The sequence below is a fragment of the Protopterus annectens genome, chromosome 6.part0 (genome assembly GCF_019279795.1).
Source record: "Protopterus annectens isolate FY-2018-M chromosome 6.part0, PAN1.0, whole genome shotgun sequence".
NCBI classification, from domain to species: Eukaryota; Metazoa; Chordata; order Ceratodontiformes; family Protopteridae; genus Protopterus; species Protopterus annectens.
In genome coordinates, this window is record NC_056737.1 from 267,708,815 (window position 1) to 267,733,790 (window position 24,976).

A 24,976-nucleotide genomic window follows, 5' to 3' on the forward strand; every position below is an offset into this window, starting at 1 on the left:
TCAGGCATTTTAACATTTACAATTATACGGATCTACAGATTACGAAGACGTATTTTAATTTGTTTGAGAAGGGATTAAAATTCATACCTAATCCCAAATTTTCTTTAACTGATGTACTGATTGATTTTAAAAAATATATTAGGAAGATCAATTTAGAGGTATTTTTCATTGACAAGAATATTAAGACTGCTAATAGTAAGGACAGCGGTATGAACAATGGACACACTTTGTCCATTAAGAGTAAATTTACACCTCCCAATCATCCCGTTATTGACACCTTTGATAAGGTTGTCACTAGAGAGATCTACAGTGAGTATAATAAACTCAGAAAGTTAAAAGATAACATTAACTTGACCTTGGATGAAGAAGGACTATTACAATTTTTGAGAAACAACAATACCATAAGAATAATGAAACCCGATAAAGGGGGAGGTATTGCAATTTATGATAATATGATATATACACAAAAAATCTATGATATCTTACATGGTACAGGAAATTATGTTACTATTTCTAGGAATGAACTTCACATTGCCTACCGGCGAATTGATTCATATATTGAGGAATATTCATTGGATGCGAGAATAAGTAATGAGGTTTATAAATTTATTAAAGTTGAACACCCTAGGTTAGCCACAATGGTGGGCATTCCGAAGATCCATAAAGACATCAATGATCCTCCCCTGAGACCGATAGTATCGGGTAGTTATTCTAAAACGTTCAAGATGGGGAAGTTTATTGACACTATTTTGAAAAATATTTATACCCTTATTCCACACATGGTTAAAGATTCGTGGTGTTTCCTTTCAAAGTATCCAATTTCGTATATAGAGAACATGAATTCCAAATTTATAATCACTATTGATGTGATCGACTTGTTCTCATGTATTCCCAAACAGGAGGGCTTGGAAGACTTCTCTAATAGTTTAAGGAGACATACAGACTTGGAATGGGACACCATATGCCTCTTAACGGAGATGATGTCATTAGTGTTAGAAAATAATTATATTTATTTTGAAGGAGAACTATTTAGGCAGACAAGAGGCGTAGCAATGGGGGCGGCATGTGCCCCCATTTACGCCAATCTGGTCATGCTTAATTGGGAGGATGAAGTTTTGTTTAAAAGTCCGTATTTTTCCAACGTCAAGTACTATTCTAGATTTCTAGACGATCTATATTTACTTTGGGAAGGTAGTAAGGAAGATATGCTAGTCTTTTTAGAATTTATTGTAAAAAGCAGTGACTACCTTAAGTTTACGTATAATATAGACCCAAAAGGATTACCATACTTGGATACCTTTGTACTAAATGATGAGGGTAAAGTAACATCTAGAATATATAGGAAGGCCACCTTCTCAAACAATTATTTGGATTATACTAGTTGTCACCCCCCCCAAGGTAAAATACAATGTCTTTAAAGGACAATGTATAAGAGCCACTAGAATGGTTTCTGAATTGACAGATTTGAATACGGAATTAACTCTAATACAGAGTTATTTCTTAGAAAGGGGCTATCCAAGTAATATGATGATTGAGACTGTGACATATATATTAAAAAATTGGGGTACAAAGTATAAACCATTGTTGGGATCAGGAGACATCATTGTTTATCCCAATTTGAATAGTGAAGGAGTGGGACCGAGCTATTTAAGGGCATGTATTATACCTTATAACATTGCCACAGAAAAGATTCAACAGATCATCCTAAAATTTTGGTACTTGATTAGTGGTGACCAATATTTGGTAGATATATTGGGCAATAAGCCCAAATTTATATACAGGATGGGTAAAAATATGAAAAAACTTTTAGAGCATAATATAGGAGGTAACAAGAAGTCTGATCCTCACAAAGGAAGTAAAAAGTGTGGATTTTGCAACTATTGTAAATATATGAATTGTGTTAGTAAAATTATATTAAAGAATGGACACAGGAGTGTCATCATCTGTAAAAATGGGAATTGTAATATGAAAAATGTTATTTATTTAGCTACATGTGACGTCTGTGACGCCTATTATGTGGGGAGGACGGAACAAAGTTTGAAAAAGCGCATATACGACCACTTGTATAGCATTAGGACAAAGGATGATACAAATGCTTTGTACAGACATGTTCATATGTTAGGGGCAGAACACACTTTTAAAATTTCCATATTGGAGGAGATACCTAGTAATCCTATGGGTGGTGACGTAAAAGGTTTAATAGCTTTTAAAGAATCTTGGTGGCAATTGTATACTGATGCAACAAGTCCACCGGGCTTAAACGATAATATTTCTATTAAAAGTTTATTAACATAGTGGCATTAATGTTAACAATTCAAATAATGTAAATAACATCTATTACTATAAAATAAGGAATAATAGTCTAATTATGCGTTCACATTTATAGTAACATTTTTAACTATTGGCATTCATGTTGTTCAATTGAACTTATTTTTATAGTATTACTCTAATTTTTGATTCACAAGTTGAATTATTATGTATTTAAGACATTCAGTACATTCAGTTTTTTAAGTACTATTAATTTAATTCATATACATTATATAATATTGCAATAATATGAAAGGTAGAGTTTAAGCCTAAATAATATGTTATACATCCACTTATTTTTATGAATTAATTCAAAAACTAAACACTAAATATTACATGATGTAGACTATACATTATAATACATAATGAATTCATAACACACAATGAACTTATATAGTGTTTATTATTTATTTGGTTACGTTTTAATTAATCAATTAATTTATTGTATCTATAGGATTGTTATTTATAAGATAGTTACTTATATTATATTGGACATAAGGTAACATTTTTAATTTAGATTAGTACTGTTATATTAAACGAACTTGTAACAACTATGATATAGATATTATTAATAATAGGATGTGTACATAAAGGGATGGTACAGTTTAATACTACACATTAATATAGTTTTTAATATTAAAATGTTTTTAAACACTTTTAATTAAATATTTATTTATATGAGCATAATAAGAGGGCATTATAAAGACTAGTTGTTGGCTACTAATGGATATTAATACTATTAATAATATTATTTTTATTAATACTGTCACCTTCTTTATTTTATATATGTGAATATATCTTTAAGAAGGGACCTGTTTGTTTTGGCGCCACAAAGTTGATTTAAACTGACTGAACGCTTCCTTTAGCAGTTCTGATGAGGACCAGTTGATGAATGGTTGAAAGCGCTTAACTGCTGCTACACTTATGTATTTCCTGGGTGTTTGATTCCTGTTTTTGTGTCATTTTCATTCAAGTCTTTGCTTTTTTTGAATTTGTTTGTTTGGCGTTATGTGGATTAAACAGTTGCTGTGAGATCGTGGTGTCTACCTGGACTGTCGCTTATTGGTGGTACCGTAGTACTATTAGGTAGCCTGCTATAGGTCACATACCTTGTCTCAGGACCCTCACTCAGTATTCCTGAGAACACTGGGAAATATAAAGGTCCTACCAAACACCATGATATGAGGAGATTTCAACTACACAAACACTGACTGGGAGAATTACTCGAGTACAAAGTCCTTTGCCCAATGCTTCCTAGAGTTTATAAACTCAAACGGCCTGGAACAGCTGGTCACCAGACCCACTAGAGGTGACAACATACTGGACCTGATCATCACCAACATGGGGGATCAGTGTTCCACACCAGAGGTAAACTCCTCGCTGGTAATATGAGATCATGAAATAATCACACTGGACATCCACATCCCGGCCCCTCTCCCCAGTCAACAAAACCACTGTGAAAAACTTTTCAAAAGCAAACTTCACCCTTCTCAAGACCGAAGTGGAAAGTTTCACAGCCCCCTTGCTACAGGATAATGCTATCCAATCTGCAAAAGCCATTACAAGTGCATTCTATGAGCATCTACAGGGATGCATGGATCAAGCCATCCCAATTAAAACCAAGACTCACTCCTCCAAAAAGAAGAAACCAATCTGGTGGTCCTTGCCCATAAATAAGCTATACAACAGAAGGAGGAAACTAACACATGATAGAGCAAAATTCCAAAAAGGAAAGGCATCACTGATCATTATTAGCAAGAAACTACGATCACTCATAAAATAATCCAAGTCCAGTTTTTAAAGAAAAATTGCCAAGGAATCTAAAGACAACCACAAAGCCTTCTTTAGCTATATCAAACATTTAGGTGGCAACTCTCAGATATGCTTTCAGCTACTGAAAAATGGCAAAAAATACACTGAACCAACTGACATTGCCAACATCCTGGTGGACAAGTTCAGTGCAAACTTCACCCCCCCCTCACCCCCAAAGGGGCCCGTGCCCATCCCAGAAGAATGCAGAGCCCCAGACTTCATGGACATGCAGGTAAAAACAGCCCTCTCCAAAGCTAAGAACACAGTATCAATGGGACTGGATGGTGTCCCAGGCTGCGTCTTACACGAGCTCCAAAAGGAACTAAAGCCTCACCTACATTCACTGTTCAGACTCAACCTTACCACAGGCTATGTACCCAAAGAATGGTGTACAGCAGCGGTCATCCTGCTCCGCAAAGGTGGTGCCACAACAGAACCTGGGAACTATCACCCTATAAGCCTGACCAGCCTGGTCTGCAAAGCTATGGAGCAAATTATCATGGAACTCATAAACAGAGATATTGGGAACCTCCAGATACTGGACCCTACCCAATTTGGCTTTGTTAAAGGCAGATCTTGCCTCCTAAACCTGGTTGACTTCTTTGAAACAGTAACCAAGGCCATAGATAAAAGGAAGGTAGTCCACACAGCCTACCTGGACCTCACTAAGGCCTTTCACACCATTCCCCACTCTGGCATCATAGACAAGCTTACCAGCTTGAACATTAACCCCTATGTCATGAGATGGGTGGCCAACTGGCTCACGGATAGAACACACATGGTCAGAGTTGCAGGTGCCATGTCCCATTCTAAACCAGACACAAGTGGCATCCCACAGGTCTTGGTCCTGGGACCCCTCCTGTTCAGTATATATATATATATCTGAGGTACAGGCAAGCACGGGAGGACTATGGCTGACCAAGTTCCCAGATGACTGTAAACTGGAGGCCATAATTGACTCTCTGGCTGACACAGACATCCTCCAGAAAAGTCTTACAGAGACAGATACCTGGTGTCAAAACCATGGCCTCAAGCTGAATGGCAAAAAATGCATAGTCATCCCCTTTGGAAAAAACAAAGTGCCCACAAATTACCACATAGGTGGTAATCCACTAGGTAGGGAAAATGTAATTAGGGACCTGGGGACCCAGGTAGATAGTAAGCTCTCCTTTGATAATCACATTGCAAAGTGGTTAGTTATTCCTACTGTAGCCCACCTAATCAAGAAAGGGTTCACCTCTAGATCAAGAGAGGTCATTGTGCCCCTCTACTCATCACTCATTAGGCCCATAATAGAGTACAATGCCCCATTTGGTATGTATCTCAATTGGCACATGCAACAGCTGGTAAGAGCACAGAAGTACTTCACCAAGAGGATCATGGGCCTCAATGAGATGCCCTATGCAGCTCGACTAAAGAAACTCCAGCTCTACTCGGTTGCTTACTGCCTGCTCAGATGTGATCTATGCCTGATGTATAAGGCCATGTCCAACCCAGAATTAATGGACATGCTCTACCTCAAGAAAAACAAATCTCTTAGAGCCACACGCTCCAGTGAATTAAACCTCAGCAAAGCAATAAACAGGATGTGCTGGAGGGATAGATTCCTGTCCCAGAGACTTCCCTCACTCTGGAATAGAATCCCAGTTGATGTTAGGCAGAGCCCCTTGCAGACTCTCTTCAAGAGGAATCTTGATGAGTGGATGGGAAATTGTATATTTACCCCTGGGATCACTTCAGTGGCCCTGCTAGACAGAGGCCAAGGAAACTAATTTAAAAGGGAGGCGAAAGCCAACACATTCTGGCTAGGATTATAAATGCCCTTGGGCAGATAGCCTAGTACCTACCCATGAACCTATGAACCTACACGCTCTAGGGACCTAAACCTTGTCACCACAATAAACAGAACATGCCGGAGGGATAGATTCCTGTCCCACAGACACACTACCTGTCTATATCAAACAAAGCTACTCATTAGCACTCTTCAAGGATAATCTTGATTATTGGATGGGGATCACGTCTGTGTCTCTGCACGACAGTGGCACAGGAAATAAATTTCTTGTGTGGCAAAGGCCAGGGTACCTTTTTGGCTGGCCTTGTATAGGCCCCAGGGCCGATAGACTAGTACCAACCTGTGAACCTATGAACCTTTAAGCCTTGCCTAAAAAAGGTAATATGGGGACAGCACGAGTCTTGACCAGTATTCAGAAGCATAGGGGTGACAGGTGCAAACCATCTCTAGTGAAGAAACAAGGCTTATCTATCATGTCATCACAGGCAGACAGAGACTGGATCCCCTTTGAATGACACCAGAAGCTCAGCCAATTGTTGAAGTTTATCATCTTTCTGTTTTATTGCAGTATCATGTAGGTGAAGGTAAGATGCTACTCAAAGTTTGACCCTGTGTGTGCCAGCATGTGGTGCATCAACCCATTTATGATATGGTCATGGCCTATGCATACAATACACTCACAATACACCTAGTATGATAAGCCTGCTGAGGTTAGCAAATGTGAAAAAAACCTTTGTGCAAACTGTCAGCAAGTAATGTCTGTATTGCACCCTGTAACTCCATATTGCTTGCTGAAGTGTAAAGACGTACTTAGTTTGGATTAAGAATACCGCACTTGCCAACTGTCTGTGTCTCCCTGGGGAGAAGTAACCTTTTTGGAGACTACTCAAACACCTTAAAAGTGGTATACTCATCTTTGTCAAGTCCGATGATGTCACTATCCTACAAGTAGACCTGTGGAAAAATGAAACCCCAATAATGTGTATAGCGCGTCATGTAAATGCATACTGCTATAATATCAGAATGTAGTTAGGTAAGGGTTTGAATCCTGCATTTGCCAAATGTGTGTCTCCCTGGAGAGGAGCGACCTTTTCGGAGACTACTCAAACACCTTAAAAGTGGTGTACTCATCTTTGTCAAGTCCGATGATGTCACCATCCTGTGGAAAAATGAAATCCCAGTAATGTGTATAGTGTGTCGTATAAATGCGTACTGCTGTAGTATCATAATGTAGTTAGGTAGGGGTTTGAATCCTGCACTTGCCAACTGTGTATGTGTGTCTCCCGGGGAAAAAGCAAGCTTTTTGTAGACTACTCAAGCACCTTAAAAGTGGTATACTCATCTTTGTCAAGTCCGATGATGTCACCATCCTACAAATAGACCTGTGGAAAGATGAAATCCCAGTAATGTGTATAGCGTGTCATGTAAATTCGTATTGCTGTAGTATCATAATGTAGTTACGAAAGAGTTTGAATCTCGCATTTGCTGAATGTGTGTGCCTGTGCTCCAGGTGTGTGACACCGTTGGCCAATGTGGAGTGGATTTTGATTTTTATAGTGTATGACATCTCACAATGACAACTGTATGTGCATTACACGTGTAAGGTAGCTGTGGGGCAAATCCATATACATACATGTGACCTCAAGTATTTCATAGGTGGGTACTCTGCTTTCTCCATGAACACATGTGTTATCTTTGCCAGAGCGTGCTGATGCTTTCCAGACCTTAGGTCACTTCTGTATGTTTGTGACAAGCTTAGCCATTGCAGTGAACCCTGGGCTATGGCTTCCGTTTCACATCCACTCATCACGGTTTCTATTGAAGAGTGTGAGTGAGGGTTTATGCTTGAGGTATATTTGAAACTTGTTCCAAAGCAAGCAAATTCCGGCAAAGATGACTAATCATTATAGGTGTGCAACAACCTCTGTGGATCTGCATGCAAACCCTTTATTGCTTATGTGCTCCACAGAGGGATTTCCAAAAACCTTTGGTAATGTGATTATCAAAGGAGAGATGACTTAACACATGGCTCTATATATACATTAGTACCTGTTCCACATTTTGGGGGCTACTACCTATGTGGTACTCTAAGGATACTTTGTTTTCTAAAAGTGGATAACTATGCTTTCTTAGGCTTATAGCTTTACAGCATGAGTTTGACACCAGGTATCTATCTGTATGATACCCTTTTGGAGGATGTGTGTGTCATCTGGAGAATAAAGTATAGCCCACAGTATGCATTTTCATTAAACGTGGGCAGACATATCCCTACTGTGTTTGCTTGTACCTAAGAAAGCTATATGCCAAACAGAAGGGGTCCCAGGACTGAGTGCAGGTGAATACCACTTGTTACTAGCATAGAATAGTACATGGAGGTTGCAAATGTTACTGTGTGTCCTACATCTGTGCATCACTTGTCAGCCATCATCTAACAATCGTTTATGGTCAGTCTGTTGAGGTTATGTGTAATACCAGTATGTGGGATGGGTATGATTTGCTGGTGAGCTATAGCTTGGCTGTGTTGACCTCTCCTCCCTCACCTATAACCTTGTTGACTGGCTTGAAGTCTACTAGGTGTAGGAGCCATGATCTGGACTTTAGAGAACCTAAGTGGGTATGGTGCAGTGCTTGCTGGTTCATAATGTCTCCGTTAATGAGTTCCATAATGCTGTGCTCCATAGCCTTCCAGATAACATTGGTCTGGCTTATAGGGTGAGAGTTTCTAGGACCTGTTGTAGTTCTACCCTTAATCAATTTATGTTAACATTTGCACTGGGTGTGACGAGGATAGACAGGTTTAAGAATAAGTATATTAGGGGGTCCAGCCAGGTTTGAAGGTTAGTAGACCATGCCAGATAGGCAGGATTAAGTTGGTTTGTACATGTGCTGAGGAGGGATTCAGAGTATACTGTGAAATAGATGCTAAGGATGAAGCTGCCAGGTAACAGGAAAAGAGGAATGCATAAGATAAGGTTTATGGCTGTGGTGAAATAAGACATGCAGGTGGATGGTGTGACAGTGCAAGATGCAGAGGGCAGGAAGACATGGAAACAGATGATGTACTGTGGCGACCCCTAATGGGAGTATCCGAAAGGAGAAGAAGACGTTGTAGCTCAACGCTTGTGGACCGTAAACACCATTACCGTATGTCATTCCACATGTATGTAACCTGTATACAGGCTCTATCTGGACAGAGCGTTTAGGTGAGTGGTGACTTCATATGTCAGCTTGTGTATGACAAAGCCAGGGACAATGTCCAGTACCATTGCCGCTGTGGTGTGGACCTTGTTAAAGAGATGTTTTAACTAGGGTGTCTGTGAATCATCCGGTATTACGTTCTGCAGGTCTGGAAATGTGGCCCTTGTATAGCAAGAGGGTGGTGAAATCCGCATTCAAACTGTCTGACAAGGAATTGGTAATGTCAGTCAGATAAGTGTACTTTGTGACCATTTACATTAACTGTGACCCAATCTGAGATTTCTCCTGTAGATTATGAACAACAGTAAAGACAGCTTTAGTGTTGTCTTTGGAATCATTGCCATTTTGTATTTTGAAGCTTGCCTTGAATTTTCCAAATGATACTGACCAGAGAGGTTATCCCTTGTTGGTATGTAACTCTTTTTTGGTATAACATCACACCTTCTATTATATATTTAGTTTCTGGCAGGGGTCCATGAGACTAATGCACTTTTACTGTATAAGTGAGAATTTCTTGTGTTTGTGAACAGTGTGCATTAATACAGGATTATGCAGCTGGGACACTGTTAACCTTAGTAATGCAAACCAATGACAGATAGGAACAACAGCATCACCCACAGCACAGTGTCAACCCGTGTCATACTCACACATGCGTACTCAAGTTCCAAAACGTGTGTAGTACAATGCATACTGTCTACCAATAGAAACTATGGAGTGTTAACACTGGCCAATACAGGGCATATCACCCTGCCCATGTGTCCAATATGCACGTACATGCAGACTGTGCACCTCCACCATGTTCACAAATGTATACCTGCAAACCTGTGCTGCACACACCCCAAACTTACTGTCCACTGTATAACACATGCTGACACAACTACATACATCAGCCAAGTAGCACATGGGCAAACAAAACACAATTGGAATAAACACTGGTGGAAACAATACAACATTGCTAATTACAGCTTTAATGCATCATGCCTGCTCAGCTTCACCTTCAAGGATATCATTACACTTTATTGCTGACAACATGCTACACATTCAACCATTGCTGTACTTTATCAAAGTCACCCTGTGCATCAGCACCATGTTAGCCTGTTCCTGCATCAATGTTACAGATGACAGGAGGTGGCACAGGTTTCATCATATGCACAGGGTGTGTTGTTGGTTTGCCAGAGGCCTACACTGAGCCATATAATTGACATGTGTGTGTGTGAGTGTGTGTGTGAGGGCCATGAGTATTGTTATGGGCCAATGTTGATGTAATGTGTGCGGGTATGTGTTTGCTCTAGGTTTCTGGTTTATGTGTGTGTGTGTCTGCATGCACACAGTTCCACCATGTGGCTGCCATATACGGGGATTTGTGGGACAGCTACAGACTGTAGCTGACAGGCTTTACAGATCACCGTCTCTGGCCACGGATACAGGACCTGTGCCTGGCAGGGGTGCTACAGACAGTATCAGGTACTAATCTAGACTGGGTACTATCCTCAGAGGTTGACATACGTCCACTGGATCCAGGTCCCTGCTGGGACTGGCCAGAGCCACGTGCATGTGGTCTTCTAGGACGGTCTATGGACAGCCCCCACCAACATTGCTGGGGCTGGTACTGGCACTACAGGAGTGGCTGTGGCTTGCTGGACATCCACGGCGACCTCCACCTGCTGATGTTGGTGGCATACATCCACGTCAATGTCTCAACTGTCCTGTACTGTCCTGACACATGGACATGACATTGTGTAGGACATCCAATGTCTCACCCCAACGTCTATCAATGACCTCAGTGTAATTACGTATGGCACCTGCTAGGTCATGGATACTGTCATTTACAGAGGTGTTATGAGCCCTCTGTGCCCTTAGTCCCTGTCTGGTATACCGCTTCATTCATGCCTGTGCCTCTATGACAGCCTGGAACATGCATGTGGTTGAAAGAGTCGTGGCATGTCTGCCAGGGGCATGATGACCAGCAGTGCTCTGATGAGAACCCCTGGGCATCTGCCTATGTGGTACCATTCCAGACATCTGGCTATGGCTGCTGTGTCCTGATACATGTGCCATAGATACCACACTGTCCTGGCCAGTGCCAATGGTACACTGTCCCTCAGCTAAGGGCAATGGTGATGATGGATGTACAGGCAGTATGACTGTGTGCATGGATGGGGTGGAGACTTGTGTACTGCCAATTGGTGGCCCAACAACAGACCCTGACAAACCTGCCTGTGCCTCAACACACCTATCCTCATGATCAGTGTCTGTCTCAGTGACATCAGGTTCCCTGCTCTACTGAACCAGCCCCACCTCAGCACCTGTGAGAGGAAAACAGGAAACATACTTTAAGACAAGAACATGATGTCAGACCACATGCACACATGTGCACATGCGCACATGTGCACATGCACACATGCACACATGCGCACATGTGCACATGCACACATGCGCACATGCATGCATGCACATGCACACATGCACATGCGCACATGCACACGTGCACACATGCACACATGCACACACACAAATACACTCCTCCCTAAAGCAGACACACACACACACACACACACACACACACACACACACACACACACACACACATCAACACACACACACAACACCAGCAATCTCAGAACATATCCAATAGCAGGTGATGGTGGGGTACAGTATCACAAGCAAAACAGTTATATCACACGTCAGCATGCAGGACATGTGTTGCTCAACAGCATGCAGTGCAAGTGTAGGCAGTCCTTGTTACTAACACTATACAAGGCTTTGATGCATGTGTTTTATTATTAGGTGATTGGCCTCCCCCTGGAACGCAATGCATTCATGGATACAACATTGCTGTGCAAGTATTCAAAACTCTGTAATGTACTGTGCGCCATAACACACAGGTCTACATACCATGGCTGGATGTGTATCTGTGTGTCAGATAGGTATCCAATGCTGATTACAGCCTCTGTGTCTTTAGCAAATAATTGTGGACACAGTTTTAGCACATGCATGATGAGTATTCACACAACATCATCAGTGGTGCATGTATAATTGATGGAATACCATTCATCCACATACCCAATGTACAGTAGTTATGGTGAGTGTAGATCATATTGTGGACATGCCAGTATCATCCATGACATGGCATGCTAAAACACAACTGCTTATTTAAACATCACACATACCCAATGTGTGTCATATGACCTAGCCACTCAATAGCATCACAAAACATATATGTGTCAGTTGTGCAAATGGTGATTTGTATGCATATTGTTTAGAGCTGCATATGTTTGCACACACACAAAATTGAGGTGCATAGCAATGAAAGCTATGTGTAGTACTATAGTTACAATAACTGGATGGGGTACAGTACCATAGGCCATCATCATGAAGCATCATGTGGTCACTCAAGGCTACAAATGTTTCCCAAACCAGCACTAATCATGCTGTACCAGAACTGTACTACCTCGGCTACATTCACCATTTCACAATCAGTTGTTACATGGGTTTGTAAGGAGACCAATAAGGAGCATTCCCTGATATGAATGTGTAGTGTCTTGCAGAGTGTTTAAATTCCCCATGATAGGCCTCTACCCCTCAGGTATATTATGTGTAATGTGTGGATGAGATTTTGGATACTGGAGTGTGTCTATGCTGAAGGTTTGTGAATCCTCTCATGTCTGCAGACCAGGAGGCCGACAGTTCACTCGCAGAATATATGAGACGACTTCTAAGAAATAAACAATTTTGCAGTTAAATTCTGTTTCAGATAAAGAACAAACCAGATCATCGGAAGCAGCAGTAGTCCCAGGCACGTGGGTCTGGGTGAAAACTGTAAAGAAAAAGAATTGGACGTCACCGAAGTAGGAAGGGCCATACCAAGTGCTACTGTCAACACCCACTGCAGTCAAGATTGCAGAGCGAGTGTCCTGGATTCATCTGCCACACTGTAAACTGGTTAAAAACTTTGAACTGGACAAAAAACTTGTTACTGTTACACAACAAGAACAAAATGACCAGATATGGAGCAAATAGGAATGCAGAACAACCTCAGAAGTATTGCATGATCATTCTGTTAACTATACTGATAACAATAATCTTTTTGCTGTGGCCTTTCCTTTTTCCAGCCACACGAGCTGAACTGAATAAACGTGATGCGTTACTCATAGACTGGCATCCAAACTTTAACACTTACCAAGCGATCAAACATGTGTATGCTGAGACTTTTAATGTTTCAAATTGTTGGGTTTGTACAGTTATACCAACAGCATATGAGGGATTATTAATGACTGCTGTCCCCCTAGGTGTCAATGAGACCTGGGAAAATTTGAATTTTGATACTACGACTGTAAAATCACAAGACAAAATAGCATTGTACCTGCCTGTTACACAAAAGGGAACTGTGTGTTTTTACAAAAACGATACTGTTCAGGTGGGTTGGAGCAATTGTAATGTGACTGTTCCTTACAAATGTTATACCAAAGCTAATAATGCAGGTTCTATTTGTGATACAAACTATGACTCATGCCTTGAATCAATGCACAAAACAGTTAATGAAGTCCAACATAATCCTGTTCTTTTTAAGCAACTATCTATCATTGATAGAAAAATGTTTCATGCAGGGCAAGTATATATTAATACTAAAGTAGAGGATTGTTATTTTGTGTGTGGGGAAAAAAGCATACAAATGGTTACCTGAGAATTGGTCCGGCAGTTGTTTTTTGGGTTACCTGGTTCCGGCCATACGACACACTGCAGTTTTGCTTCGAGGAAGAATTTGAAATATCAGAGAGTCCCGGAAATCCAATCAAGAAACCTGAGAATCCAGTGGGATGAATTGAAGCAGGCTGGAGTAACCATAACTCCATAAAGAACAAAGATAAACTGACACACATGGACTTGAGTGACACTATTATATCGTGGACAGGTATAGCCCCTGCATATGGCGCAGTAAAATCGATTTGGGAGCTGAGAAAACTGTCCAAACTTCTCGAAGTAATGAGCAATGCAACTTTTTCTGCTCTCGAATTAGTAACTAATGAACTGAATGCTATGATAACTGTGGTGCTTCAAAACCGCATGGCTCTCGACTTCACCCTAGCTGCGAAAGGTGGTACTTGCGCTTTAATAAAAGAGGAGTGCTGTTCATATATTCCTGACAACCAGCATGAGATAGACGACCACCTTGAGGTAATTCAGCAAGTGTCGGCCATGACCAAACCAGGCCCAAACCCACTGACGGATTTTTTCCAGAATTTGTTTGGGGGATGGGGTACCATCCTAATGAACATCCTGATTGCCATTTGTGTAGGATTACTCCTATTAGGAGTGTGTGATTGTTGTGGTATTCCCTGTGTGAAAAGATTAATTAAAGATTTTATAGACATGTCAGTTTCTAAGACTTTGTATCAAAGTACCAAATTTGAAGAACTGTTGAAAAATGAAACACTTTCATAAGTTTAAACTGAATGACTCTCTTAACTGCAAATTCTGAGCAGAAGAGGTTAGGAAAAGAAGCAAACTGTTTATGCGTTTGAAAATAGAATAAAAAGTATCAACAGGGGGGAAATGTCAGAAAAATATGTATTAATGTACGTGTTTAGTGCTTATTAGAAGCTAAAAGGGTTAACACATTTCATTCTATTTTATGTACAGCTTAGTTTTGTATGAAACTATGAGATGCTTTCTGAAACTGCAAGATGTTCTCTGACCTAGTATTTGCTAGCACAGCAAAATTCATGTTTATGCCTTTTGGAAATTTACTGAGAAGCAGGTGATTATCTGCTAGGTCAGGAAAATAATGAATAGAACAATACTGTTTTCTATAATGTTATTGAACTTGTACAATCAGCTCTGTTCGTGTTATGAGAACATGCACAGCTGCAGAAAAAGATAGATACAGTTGAACAAAGACTGCTTGAAGAAATGAACTATAATCTGTACTTGCTTTGTGCTCGAATTAGCCATAGTACCTTGAATGGTAAAATCACATAGTGAAAAGTTGCATCTAACCAGTGGTCTCCAAGGCCACGTTGTTTTTCTTAGGAAGTTTTTTCATAAACTTGATAGTGTCAGCAGAAAATCATGGACAAACAGCTGCTATGAAATAATATTGTAAGAACTTGTGATTTATTACGTCAGCTTAGTAGGCAATCTCTTGTAAGAAATGTATAAGAATGGCTTCACTTCCTGATTCTAGTTAGACAAACTCTGTATTAGCACATTTTTGTCTCCTTGCTTCAAGAATTAAAGTGCCTTAACCTGAACCTGCAGTGTATTGATCTTTTTGAAGTTGTTTTTACCTTTGACATATATCTATATATATATATATATATATATATATATATATATATATATATATATATATATATATATATATAAAAAATTCGTTCACTACTACATATAACATTTCAATGCTTTTTACAAAACTTTAAATAATACATGTCAGGAAATATTTTTGTATACAGATTTCCAACAGAAAATGAAAAGTGTAGTGGTGGGACTCGAACCGGGAATGCCTCCTTTTTCTGTGAAGGCTCTAACCACTACACTATCGCTATTTTGCTTAATTTGCATATATTTTTCTTATTATCCTCTTCGGTGTCTAAACTGCTAACTGCAGCTAAGCAATGGGCAAACCCATGCAAACACGCGCAAATACGGACAGCTATATTGGAAATGAAAAAAATATATATTTCTTTTACTTTTTATATTTGTACGGGGTTTACTATATGGGGGAGTTTAGTGTTAGAATGTACACATGTTAGCAGACTCGCTCATGTAACTAGACATTTCCCATGTTTCAGACTTGCAGGGGCATGGATTTTTAGACTGATCGGCAGTCCAACACGCCCCCTACACTTGTCCATGCTCCGTGTTAGTTTTAGAGTTGAGGCAGGGCACCCTCATTAATATGCATGGCGCGCTGCCATCTTACTCTTAGACTGGCTCTTCCGTGTAAGACTAATTTAGTCTTATATGGAAGATTAGTGAATCCTGGGGTTAGTATATGCATTAATGAAGTTGACCCATCTTTCTGCTCACTACAGATTTATTGTGCAGCACTAATTTATATATTTTTTCTCTGTTACAGAGTGAGTTTGCTTTGATGCTATTCTACCTACTTTCTCCCCTTGGTGTCTTGGTACCTCTTTTTTTTTACCACCAATAATAATGTCAGGCATTAAGAGTTTCATCCTGTTCATTCTCTCTTGTACTCTTGTTGCCCATTGTACATGAAAGTATATAAATGAATGACAAGTAATGCTGCAACCAATCAGGTCTGTTATTTGCATGAAGCAAACCTGAAAGATTGCAGCTTCACAATGACACCTGTCCAGTTTCATAATATTTGCAAAAAAAAGAAAGAAAAGAAAAAAAAAATGAAAAGAGTGCCAGAAATTAGGGTTACCACCTGTCTGTCAAAAGTCTTGACATTTTAGGACAAATAATATTTCCTAAATCTCCAGTAATAGTTGTATGAAAGATGTATTTAGTACATGAAATACTATAATATTATATGAAACAGCAGAAGAAATAGATGAAATTCTACACAAGGGAGCTCTTATATTGGAAGAACACGGATGTCTAGTCCTTCACAATGTGTGAGTATGGTTTGTCTTGCAAAATTTCAAGTTTCCAAGAGAAAGTCCCATTTTGGGAATTTAAAAAGGTGGCAACTATAGACATAATTAGGCAGCCATTGTCACCAGTTTTGCAAACACATTTGCATGTTCCCTACCTATGAATATCAGGATGGCTGAGTGGTCTAAAGCACCAGACTCAGGGGTTATACGCCTTCTGTGTCTCATGGCAATTCTGGTCTCCCGATGGAGATATTGGTTTGAATCCCACTGCTGACAGATATTTCGAAGTAGGTGGGTTTGTCATAATGGTTAAAATTTTAACCTCAGTGACAAAAAGGTGAGTTTGATTCTGACCTCGGGTTAAAGTTAGCCTTGTATTCACCTATGAAACTATAAAGCCAGCTGCTGCTATTTGCCTCCCACAGCAGCAGCTCAGCTGGGAGCATCCCATAACTGCAGGTTTTATGAGCCCCCAATACCAGCTATGTCATGAATGACACTCTTGATAAACATGTACAGCTAACTTTGATGGATGTTTCAACTGCATCTGCTTATAAGGTAGAATACAGAAGACAATGGTACTAATAGATACATTCAGCAATGAACCAGTCAGGTCACATAGGAGGAAGATTTATCACAGGATAATTCTTTCAGTTCACTTGCAGAAAAAGGCAGCATTAACTAACACATGATAGTAACAAAATAAACTAAAAAAATTAAAAAAATATTCTATACACCTTCTTGAAATAACCTTTGTAAAGAGTGAGCAGCATAGACAACATTATATTAGCTGCAGGTTAAAATGAACAATCAGACTCAAAAAAAAAAAAACAAAAGAATGTTCAGGTCATGTCGGTGAATTAATAGAAAATAACACTACTTTTACTCTTAAAATTGGCAAATGTTAAAACCAAATAGTCACATCTGGTAAGCCCTTTCATCTCCATGTAGGCAACTTCCTCAGACAATTGGTTCAAGTTAATCACACCCCTTAATTACTCCAGTCCTGATTGTCCAAACCAGTCAAATGACTAACAAGCCCCAGAATTTAGCATATCTCAGTAAAACTGGCATTTTGATAGGGGGATACAATCTCAAAAAACGATTGGTTCAAAACTTATAAATATTCATAAAAGGTTATCAAAACAACCTATCATCAGACAACAATCTGTCTTCAAGAAAAAAGTCAGCACTTGTAAACGAGGATGCGGTCTCAAAACACAATTGGTTTAGAACTAATACATATTCATAAAACATGGTCGAAAAAGACCTATCAGCAAGTCAGAAACTCTCATAAAATCATCATATCCAGGAAGAATCATACACAAACATGGTTGGTTGATGTAGTTCTGATCTTCTGAAAACCACTGGTTGCTTTAGAAAATAGGTAGTTTCAAACCTTATTATTGGTCCAGAAAAAAGTCCCCTCTCAAAACACTATTTAGAACACCCGGATCATAATTTCAAGTTCTTTATTTTAGAGCAGATAAACATCAGTGAAAGAAATGGGTCATGGACTTTACACTTAGAGAAATCTGAGTTAAGGCGGCAGCTTAAGTTGAATGCAACAAATTGGCCTGTACTTGATGAACATTTATCAATTGTGTGTTTATTAAAGTTAAAAGTACTAGAAAGATAGTCTGTTCCAGACTTCATTCTGCATTTGTTATAGAAGTCTGAATGTGTATTTTATGTTATTATAATGGCAAATCTATTTCTGAGCCAATAATAAGCTTTGAGACTATCTATTTTCTAAATAACCAGTGGTTTTTAGAAGATTGGAACTACATCAGCCAACCACGTTTGTGGATGATTCTTCCTGGACATGATAATGTTATGAGAGTTTTTGACCCACTGATAGGTCTTTTTTGACCATGTATTATGACAGATTGCCCCATCTGGACCGCAAAGTGAGAGACACCATAACAGGAAGGGTTACCATTCCATTAACTGCCTAGTAATATATGATGCACAAGGCTGCATCACCGATGTTTTGACAGCATCCTGCCAGTGCCCATGATTCTCACATATGGAAACATGTTCACTATACTACCACTTCCTGCATAGTAGGATTCCTCATGGCCACCTAGTTGGAAAATGCAGGTTATTATAATGTTGCTAACCACAGTGGTTTCACTATATAGTGAAATGGATAGTGGAAGCCAGTCCCGCTTCTTTATGTGTTCCCTCCTTGTTTTATTTTTTCCAGTGGATGCAAGCTACACACTTTAACCTTGGCTAATGAAACTAGTCCACAACCCACAGGGAGCTTCTGAGGAGTGCTTTAACAATGGCTTATCTCAGTCATGGATAGTTGACTCTCAGTGGCAATAACCTGAGCCTAAACTATGTCACAGCACTCTTGCTGCTGGGAAGACAAGCTCTCATGTGTCTCCTGAGCTAACTGTAAAAGATGTCTTAACTTGTACCTCTGCTTACCGGCATGACAGTCAAGAATGGTACTTCAGACAAGATTGTATCTTCCTCTATGGGTTCTGCCTGTGCACAGGAAAGGGTTGCTGAGCTACATAGCACCACCCCTTGTTGTAATGTTATTTCCTTATTATGCTGAATGTGTCACTGACTATGGAATTGTCCAGCTGTTGTGTAGTTGGGGGTCCTGCTAGTATACTTTGCAACTGAGTGCCACTGTCCTGTGGCTGAGTCATGAGTTTGAGAGTAATGACATCACTAATAACAGCTATTCTGCTTTCAGCATCAGCCTGGTATGGTGCAGCACAACTTCCAAAGGTTCTGGTGCTGTCCCTGTCAAGAAATACACAATGATGGTTGGTGTCTTAAGATTTAGTTCTACATTTATGATATTTACACTTACTATATGCCATGTGCTGAGGTTGTACTACAGCTCATGTTATGAGGAAATATTTCACAGTTATAAGTACACAGTTACCCAAGTACACATGCCCTGAAATAGCCAGTATCAATACCAACTGTGTGGGGATATTGTAGGTATCTGAAATTATTGGTGTTTGTGCTACTTCAAATGAATCCTGTGCCTTCCTCTTCTGCATCATAGTCATCACTTTGTAAAGGGGGCAGGTACTCTTCATCAGGTGTTAAAGACTGAACAGTGAAAGACCCACCAGAGATGGTGCAACAGGTAATTGCATTCTGCCTTGTATAATGTACCTTGCCATTAGATCGTTCTTGCATTGTGCCAATGTGCAGATCCATCTCCCTATAATATGTCACCAACAATGTGATTCCATGCCTCTGCACTCTCTACCTGTTTTGACACTCTCTTTTTCTAAAATACATTTTTCATATGTCCATTAGGATATGGCATTCTTTGGTAGTAAACTGTCTCTCCTGTATCTTGCTTCTTGATGTTGTAACATATTTTCCTTAGACATACAAGCTTTGCAGTAATTACAATAACATATCCTTTCTGAATGCAATCAATTTTGTTTCATGCATTTCAATGAGTAATTCAACATTTGCAATACAAAAAGAAAAAAATACTTATATACATGGCAGTTTTGCTAATTCTCTTTTTAGTTTTGCATAGCTTCTTTTTTCCCTTTCCATTTTTGTGTACGTAATAAATTGTTCACCTGACTTACAGGTAAGAATGTGTGCACTGAAATGTTGGCCTATGAATGAATGTTGGAAGGCTTGGGGGAAGACAATGACATGTAATTGTTTTGGTGCTTTATTCTTTAAAATGCAGTATGATTACCTGCAGCTTGGTCTTGAGCAGATGTGACAGTCTGCATTATACAAGACCACTGATGTTAAAGTTGTGAATATTAACCAAATATGATGGTTTTACACAGCAAAGCCAGTAAGATGCATTACAGAGGATAGAACTGAAGGTGTTACAGAAAATCCAATAGTAACAGCCTATTTCTTCTGTTTTGATCATAATCCTTTTTTTTAAACTAATTGCTTTTATAATGGCTTTCCGTCAAACTTTGAAGAAAGTTTCAAGAAATATTGTACAACTTATGTAGTCCTTATGAAATCTTGTACAACTTATGTAGTCCTTATGCATCTGGGCATTTTGGTACTCAGCTATATAAAGCTCATTACTGCGCATATGTGCAATTGCATTTATCATCATAGCAGAGTTAATACTGCTGTTTATGAGCTGCAAAGAGCTCCTGCACGTGTGCAAACGCTTCCTAACTCTGCCTTCTGGAGTGATGTAAATGAATGTGCAGCCATTCTGTGAACACAACTGCTTTTTAGCACCCAGTTGGCGCTAGCAAAGGGTGTTAGGCTGACAGACAAAATGATGGCATGCCTTAGTGGGCGTGTCATACCCTAGAAGCCTCAGTTTCATGCCTACTGTTTCAGTAAGTGTACAACCTGACATGGATAGGATATTCGCTGTTGTTGTTGTTGTCTTTCGGCTTTTCACGGTTAGGGGTCGCCACAGCGGAACTCCGATCTGCTAATGATTGGCAGTAGATTTTCACGAACACTGAGGTGCTAGCTCAACATTCAACCTTCAGCGAAGGCACACCCATTTACGCATGTCTTTCGAATGCCCACCCAACTGCGGGGAGGACATGCAGACTCCACACAGAAGGTACTCCTCGCACTCCAGCCGAGAATCGAATGGGAGAACCTCTTGCTGTGAGGCAACAATGCTACTGCTGCACCACCGTGGCTTATTAGAGGATATTCTCTGTGAAAGTTCAAAATAAAACTCCAAGCTGGTATAAAAAAAGAGATAAAGATAGTCCTTTACCCACTGCAGGCTTTGTATCTGCAAAAGATAGAAGCATTGGGCACAGTCCCATAGAGAAAAGATAGATATATGGACTTACTTGATAACAACTCTGACTGGCATTCCCCCATACAGGAGATCAATGCAGGTGCAAGTATGATGACCTGCAGCAGAAGCCCAACAGATTGGCTGAGTTTTTGGTGGAGGTCAAAGACTAGAGGCAGTAGGACAGCTGGGGTGAAGAGAAGGGGACAACTGCCCTGGACACAAAGTGTTAGGGGACATGATCAGTCATCCAAGACAGAGCCTAATCACTTTTAGTGCATAGTGGCTTTTAAAAGGCAGTACTGAATTTGTGGTCAGTCCTGTGTGGTCTAACTTGCAGCAACTGCAACTTGCCATAGTATAAAAGAAAAAAAGTTGGTTCTCTCTTTTTTTTTAATAAAATCTAAATGCTGTAATTCTCTGTGCAGGGTATAAATTATAGCAACCGTTTGCCACAATTTAAAAAAAAGACCTGTTTAATTTTTTCCCAAGTAAAATGTGAGGAAGGAGGGCCTCAGGGACAGGGCACAGAAATGGGAATTGATTAACTCCTCTATTTCAGGATTCCCAGGTACGTGATCATAACCTTTTTTTAATTGCCCCTCAGTTGAGGAGGGGCAGGGTTAGGGGTGGGATGCAGAAACAGAAAATGGCTGGCTATATGGCTCCTGCATTTCAGAAGAACCAATCACTACAGTTTGTCTTTTTTTTTTTTTTTTTGCTGTTCCATTAAAGAGATGGGGCAGGAAGGGGGTGTACTTATTTAAATATCAGCATAGTGGTGGTAGTCACATGTTTACTTTACATGTGTGAAGGGCAGAACTATGAACACCACACTAAAATCATTTTAAAATCTTCTCCAGTCATTTACCAGTTCCAGTCATGATGTCATGAAAGCCTTTGCTAAACTAAGCAAGTAACCTCTTTAGTAATATTTCTTGTATCACTAAAGATATTGAAAGACTCATGTCACCTGTGGTCCCTGGTTTTCTAGCATTCTCCCCTCAAAATAGTAATATAAAATAAATGTTAGTTACTTACAGTTCAGTAGCCTTCAAATACACTGGCAGGCCCTGTACAAGGAAAGAATCATATACAAATTTAGTATTTCACAATGCATCCTGAAAAAATGTAATCTATGTTGCATACATTTCTTTGTTTTACAGGTAAGTGAATTGAACCACGTGTATCTGTTTTTCACTCATGACCTATATTCTCAAGTAATGTAATGACAAAAATATAACAATGACAACATGAATAAAGAAAGACAATACTTCTCTGAAGTTGATGGGTAGCAAAGAAGGAGCATCTATCCATTTAATGATTTAAATTAAACCCGATTGGTATCTCCAGATTTTTCCCTAGGATCATCCTAATGAGTCTAGACATCTAATATTGTCTCTTCATTTTTATTTTAATAATTGCAAAAATCATGTCACATACAGGCTAATGAAATATATGTTATCGTAAAGCTTACACAATGAAGAATACAAAAGCATTGATATGTGACTTCTGTCCAGTACAGCTAGAGAGATATGAACAATTGTTCATTCCCTCATTTTGTATACTGTCATTTCAGGAAACAAGATGCAGCACTGTGAATTGATTAGCCTCATATGAAAGCTCTTAGCAGGATGAACAGAATACTTTTATCAGTATGTCTGTAGCTTGAACAGTTACTGACATAATATAAATTGTTTATAAAACATCAAAAAATATTTACTGCGCTTATTGTAATTAAAAAAATATATTTTTTTAAGACTTGGAATTTATGGAAGGTATAGTTCAAGCCGGCAACCACTTCTGTATTTTCATACTGATAGTATCCATTTCTATTCAGCCTTCTTGTTACATGTTGTATACTTAGCCTTTGGCAAACGTCCTTGTAAATGTTGTTGTATTACTAATGCATTTAATTTGAACTGAATTATTTGCATTTTCTTGTAACTAAAGGTATACAAAAAGACTTGTAATCTAATGAATGTGGCCACTGAAAAATTAAAGTTGTGATGAACAGTGTGCTGTCTATATTTTAGTAACACTTGGAATATTTGTGTACTGTGAGTTCATAATTTTATCAAAAGGTTCAATGGCAGTTAATGCAACTTTCCAGAGTTCTTGTTGAGGCAATGGACAAATCTCCCTTTTCTGACTTGAAGCTTACTAAAAAGGGCTGCTCTCCAGCAAAAAAACATTTTTTTCAGTTGTACAAATTTGCAAGAATTTGTCATTATCCTTGAGCACTTCGATTTAGAGTATATATGTACTTGGGTGAATGAGCTTCATACACAAATGTTTAGCTGTTGTGTTTACAGCTCATATATCACAAGCTAACATGGTAGATCAATTGTCCCTAGATTTTTAATAATGCTATATGTTTTTATGAGTTGATCATAATTTATGTCTTATTTGCCAAGTTTTATGATGCTATTTTTTCCATTGCACACCCATGATTACACTGTAATTAATATGAATCATGATACAGTCATCTTTAACTTAAGAATAAAATCAAGCCCAATCAATAATTATACATCCTATACTGTACTGATGGGAAAGCTGAAGCAATAAATTAAATTTATGAAAATAGAAATAATGACCTCAGCAACCCGATGTGCTCAAACTCAGGACTCGGATAAAATGAATTATCTGCTATTAATAACTTCTGCATTTCTTTCTACATAATTGTAACATAGAAACACAGAGATAGTTTGCAAACTGTCATTTAAGTGATCATATACACAGTGGGAGGAGAGAGCCAAACCCTACTTCTACAGCTCTAAACTGAATGCAACAGCAGGTATTCTTCAATTAAATCAGAAAACTGAAAGGAAAATTGTGACTGTAACTTTATCAAAAAGCAATGAACTGATCCCATCTGCAGTACAGAGATATTGTGCTTGTAAAAGAATGTTAGGTTAACTTCATAATAAGCAAAGTAGATATCTAGCAACCCAGTAGTGTGGACATTGGCTCCAGACAATAGTCACCATTGATGTGACACCATGACCCTATGTGTAAAAATGGAAGAAGGGCTTATGGATGGATGGATATCAGAGTTCTATAGGCAGAAGGGGAGGCATTGCTTATATAACTACATCATATAACTGTTTCCACAAGTAAAATTAAAAAAAAAAAACAAGTTACATAGGACAAGATAGCAGAATTGGTGGTTTTCTATCACAATCAAGAAAAGTCTAACTAAATTCCATCAGTTATGTTAAACAAAACATTGGCATGAGGACATGTCTCTGACCCATGACAACAGGCTTTAATGGTACCAGTTAAAAAGAGGGGGGGTCACAAACAAATTTTAGACTTTTCAGCCTAAGCAGTACCCTACAAAAGATCATGGAGTCATAATGGAGCTAAACCAGAAAGACAGAGAGGACCTGCCTACACCAGAAACCTCATTCTTTAAAAACTGTACTTGATGAAAAACTGATACTGATTACTGCTCATCTTCACCTTGCTAATAACTCTGTTCCATGTAAGGAAATAATTGTCAGATTAAAAGTACTAAAGAGCAACTCATGCATATTTCAGTGGGTGTCATGT

At 39.1% G+C, this 24,976-nt stretch overlaps 1 protein-coding gene across 1 annotated transcript in view; it reads right to left on the reverse strand.

Annotated features, from left to right (window-relative positions):
- LOC122804254 (cytosolic phospholipase A2 zeta-like) overlaps positions 1–24,976 on the reverse strand; it is a 1,019,603-nt gene that overhangs the window by 728,897 nt on the left and 265,730 nt on the right. The window contains exon 10 of the mRNA XM_044074015.1: positions 22,463–22,494. Within this exon, the coding sequence (XP_043929950.1) occupies positions 22,463–22,494 (32 nt within the window). The remainder of the gene's footprint in view (positions 1–22,462; positions 22,495–24,976) is intronic.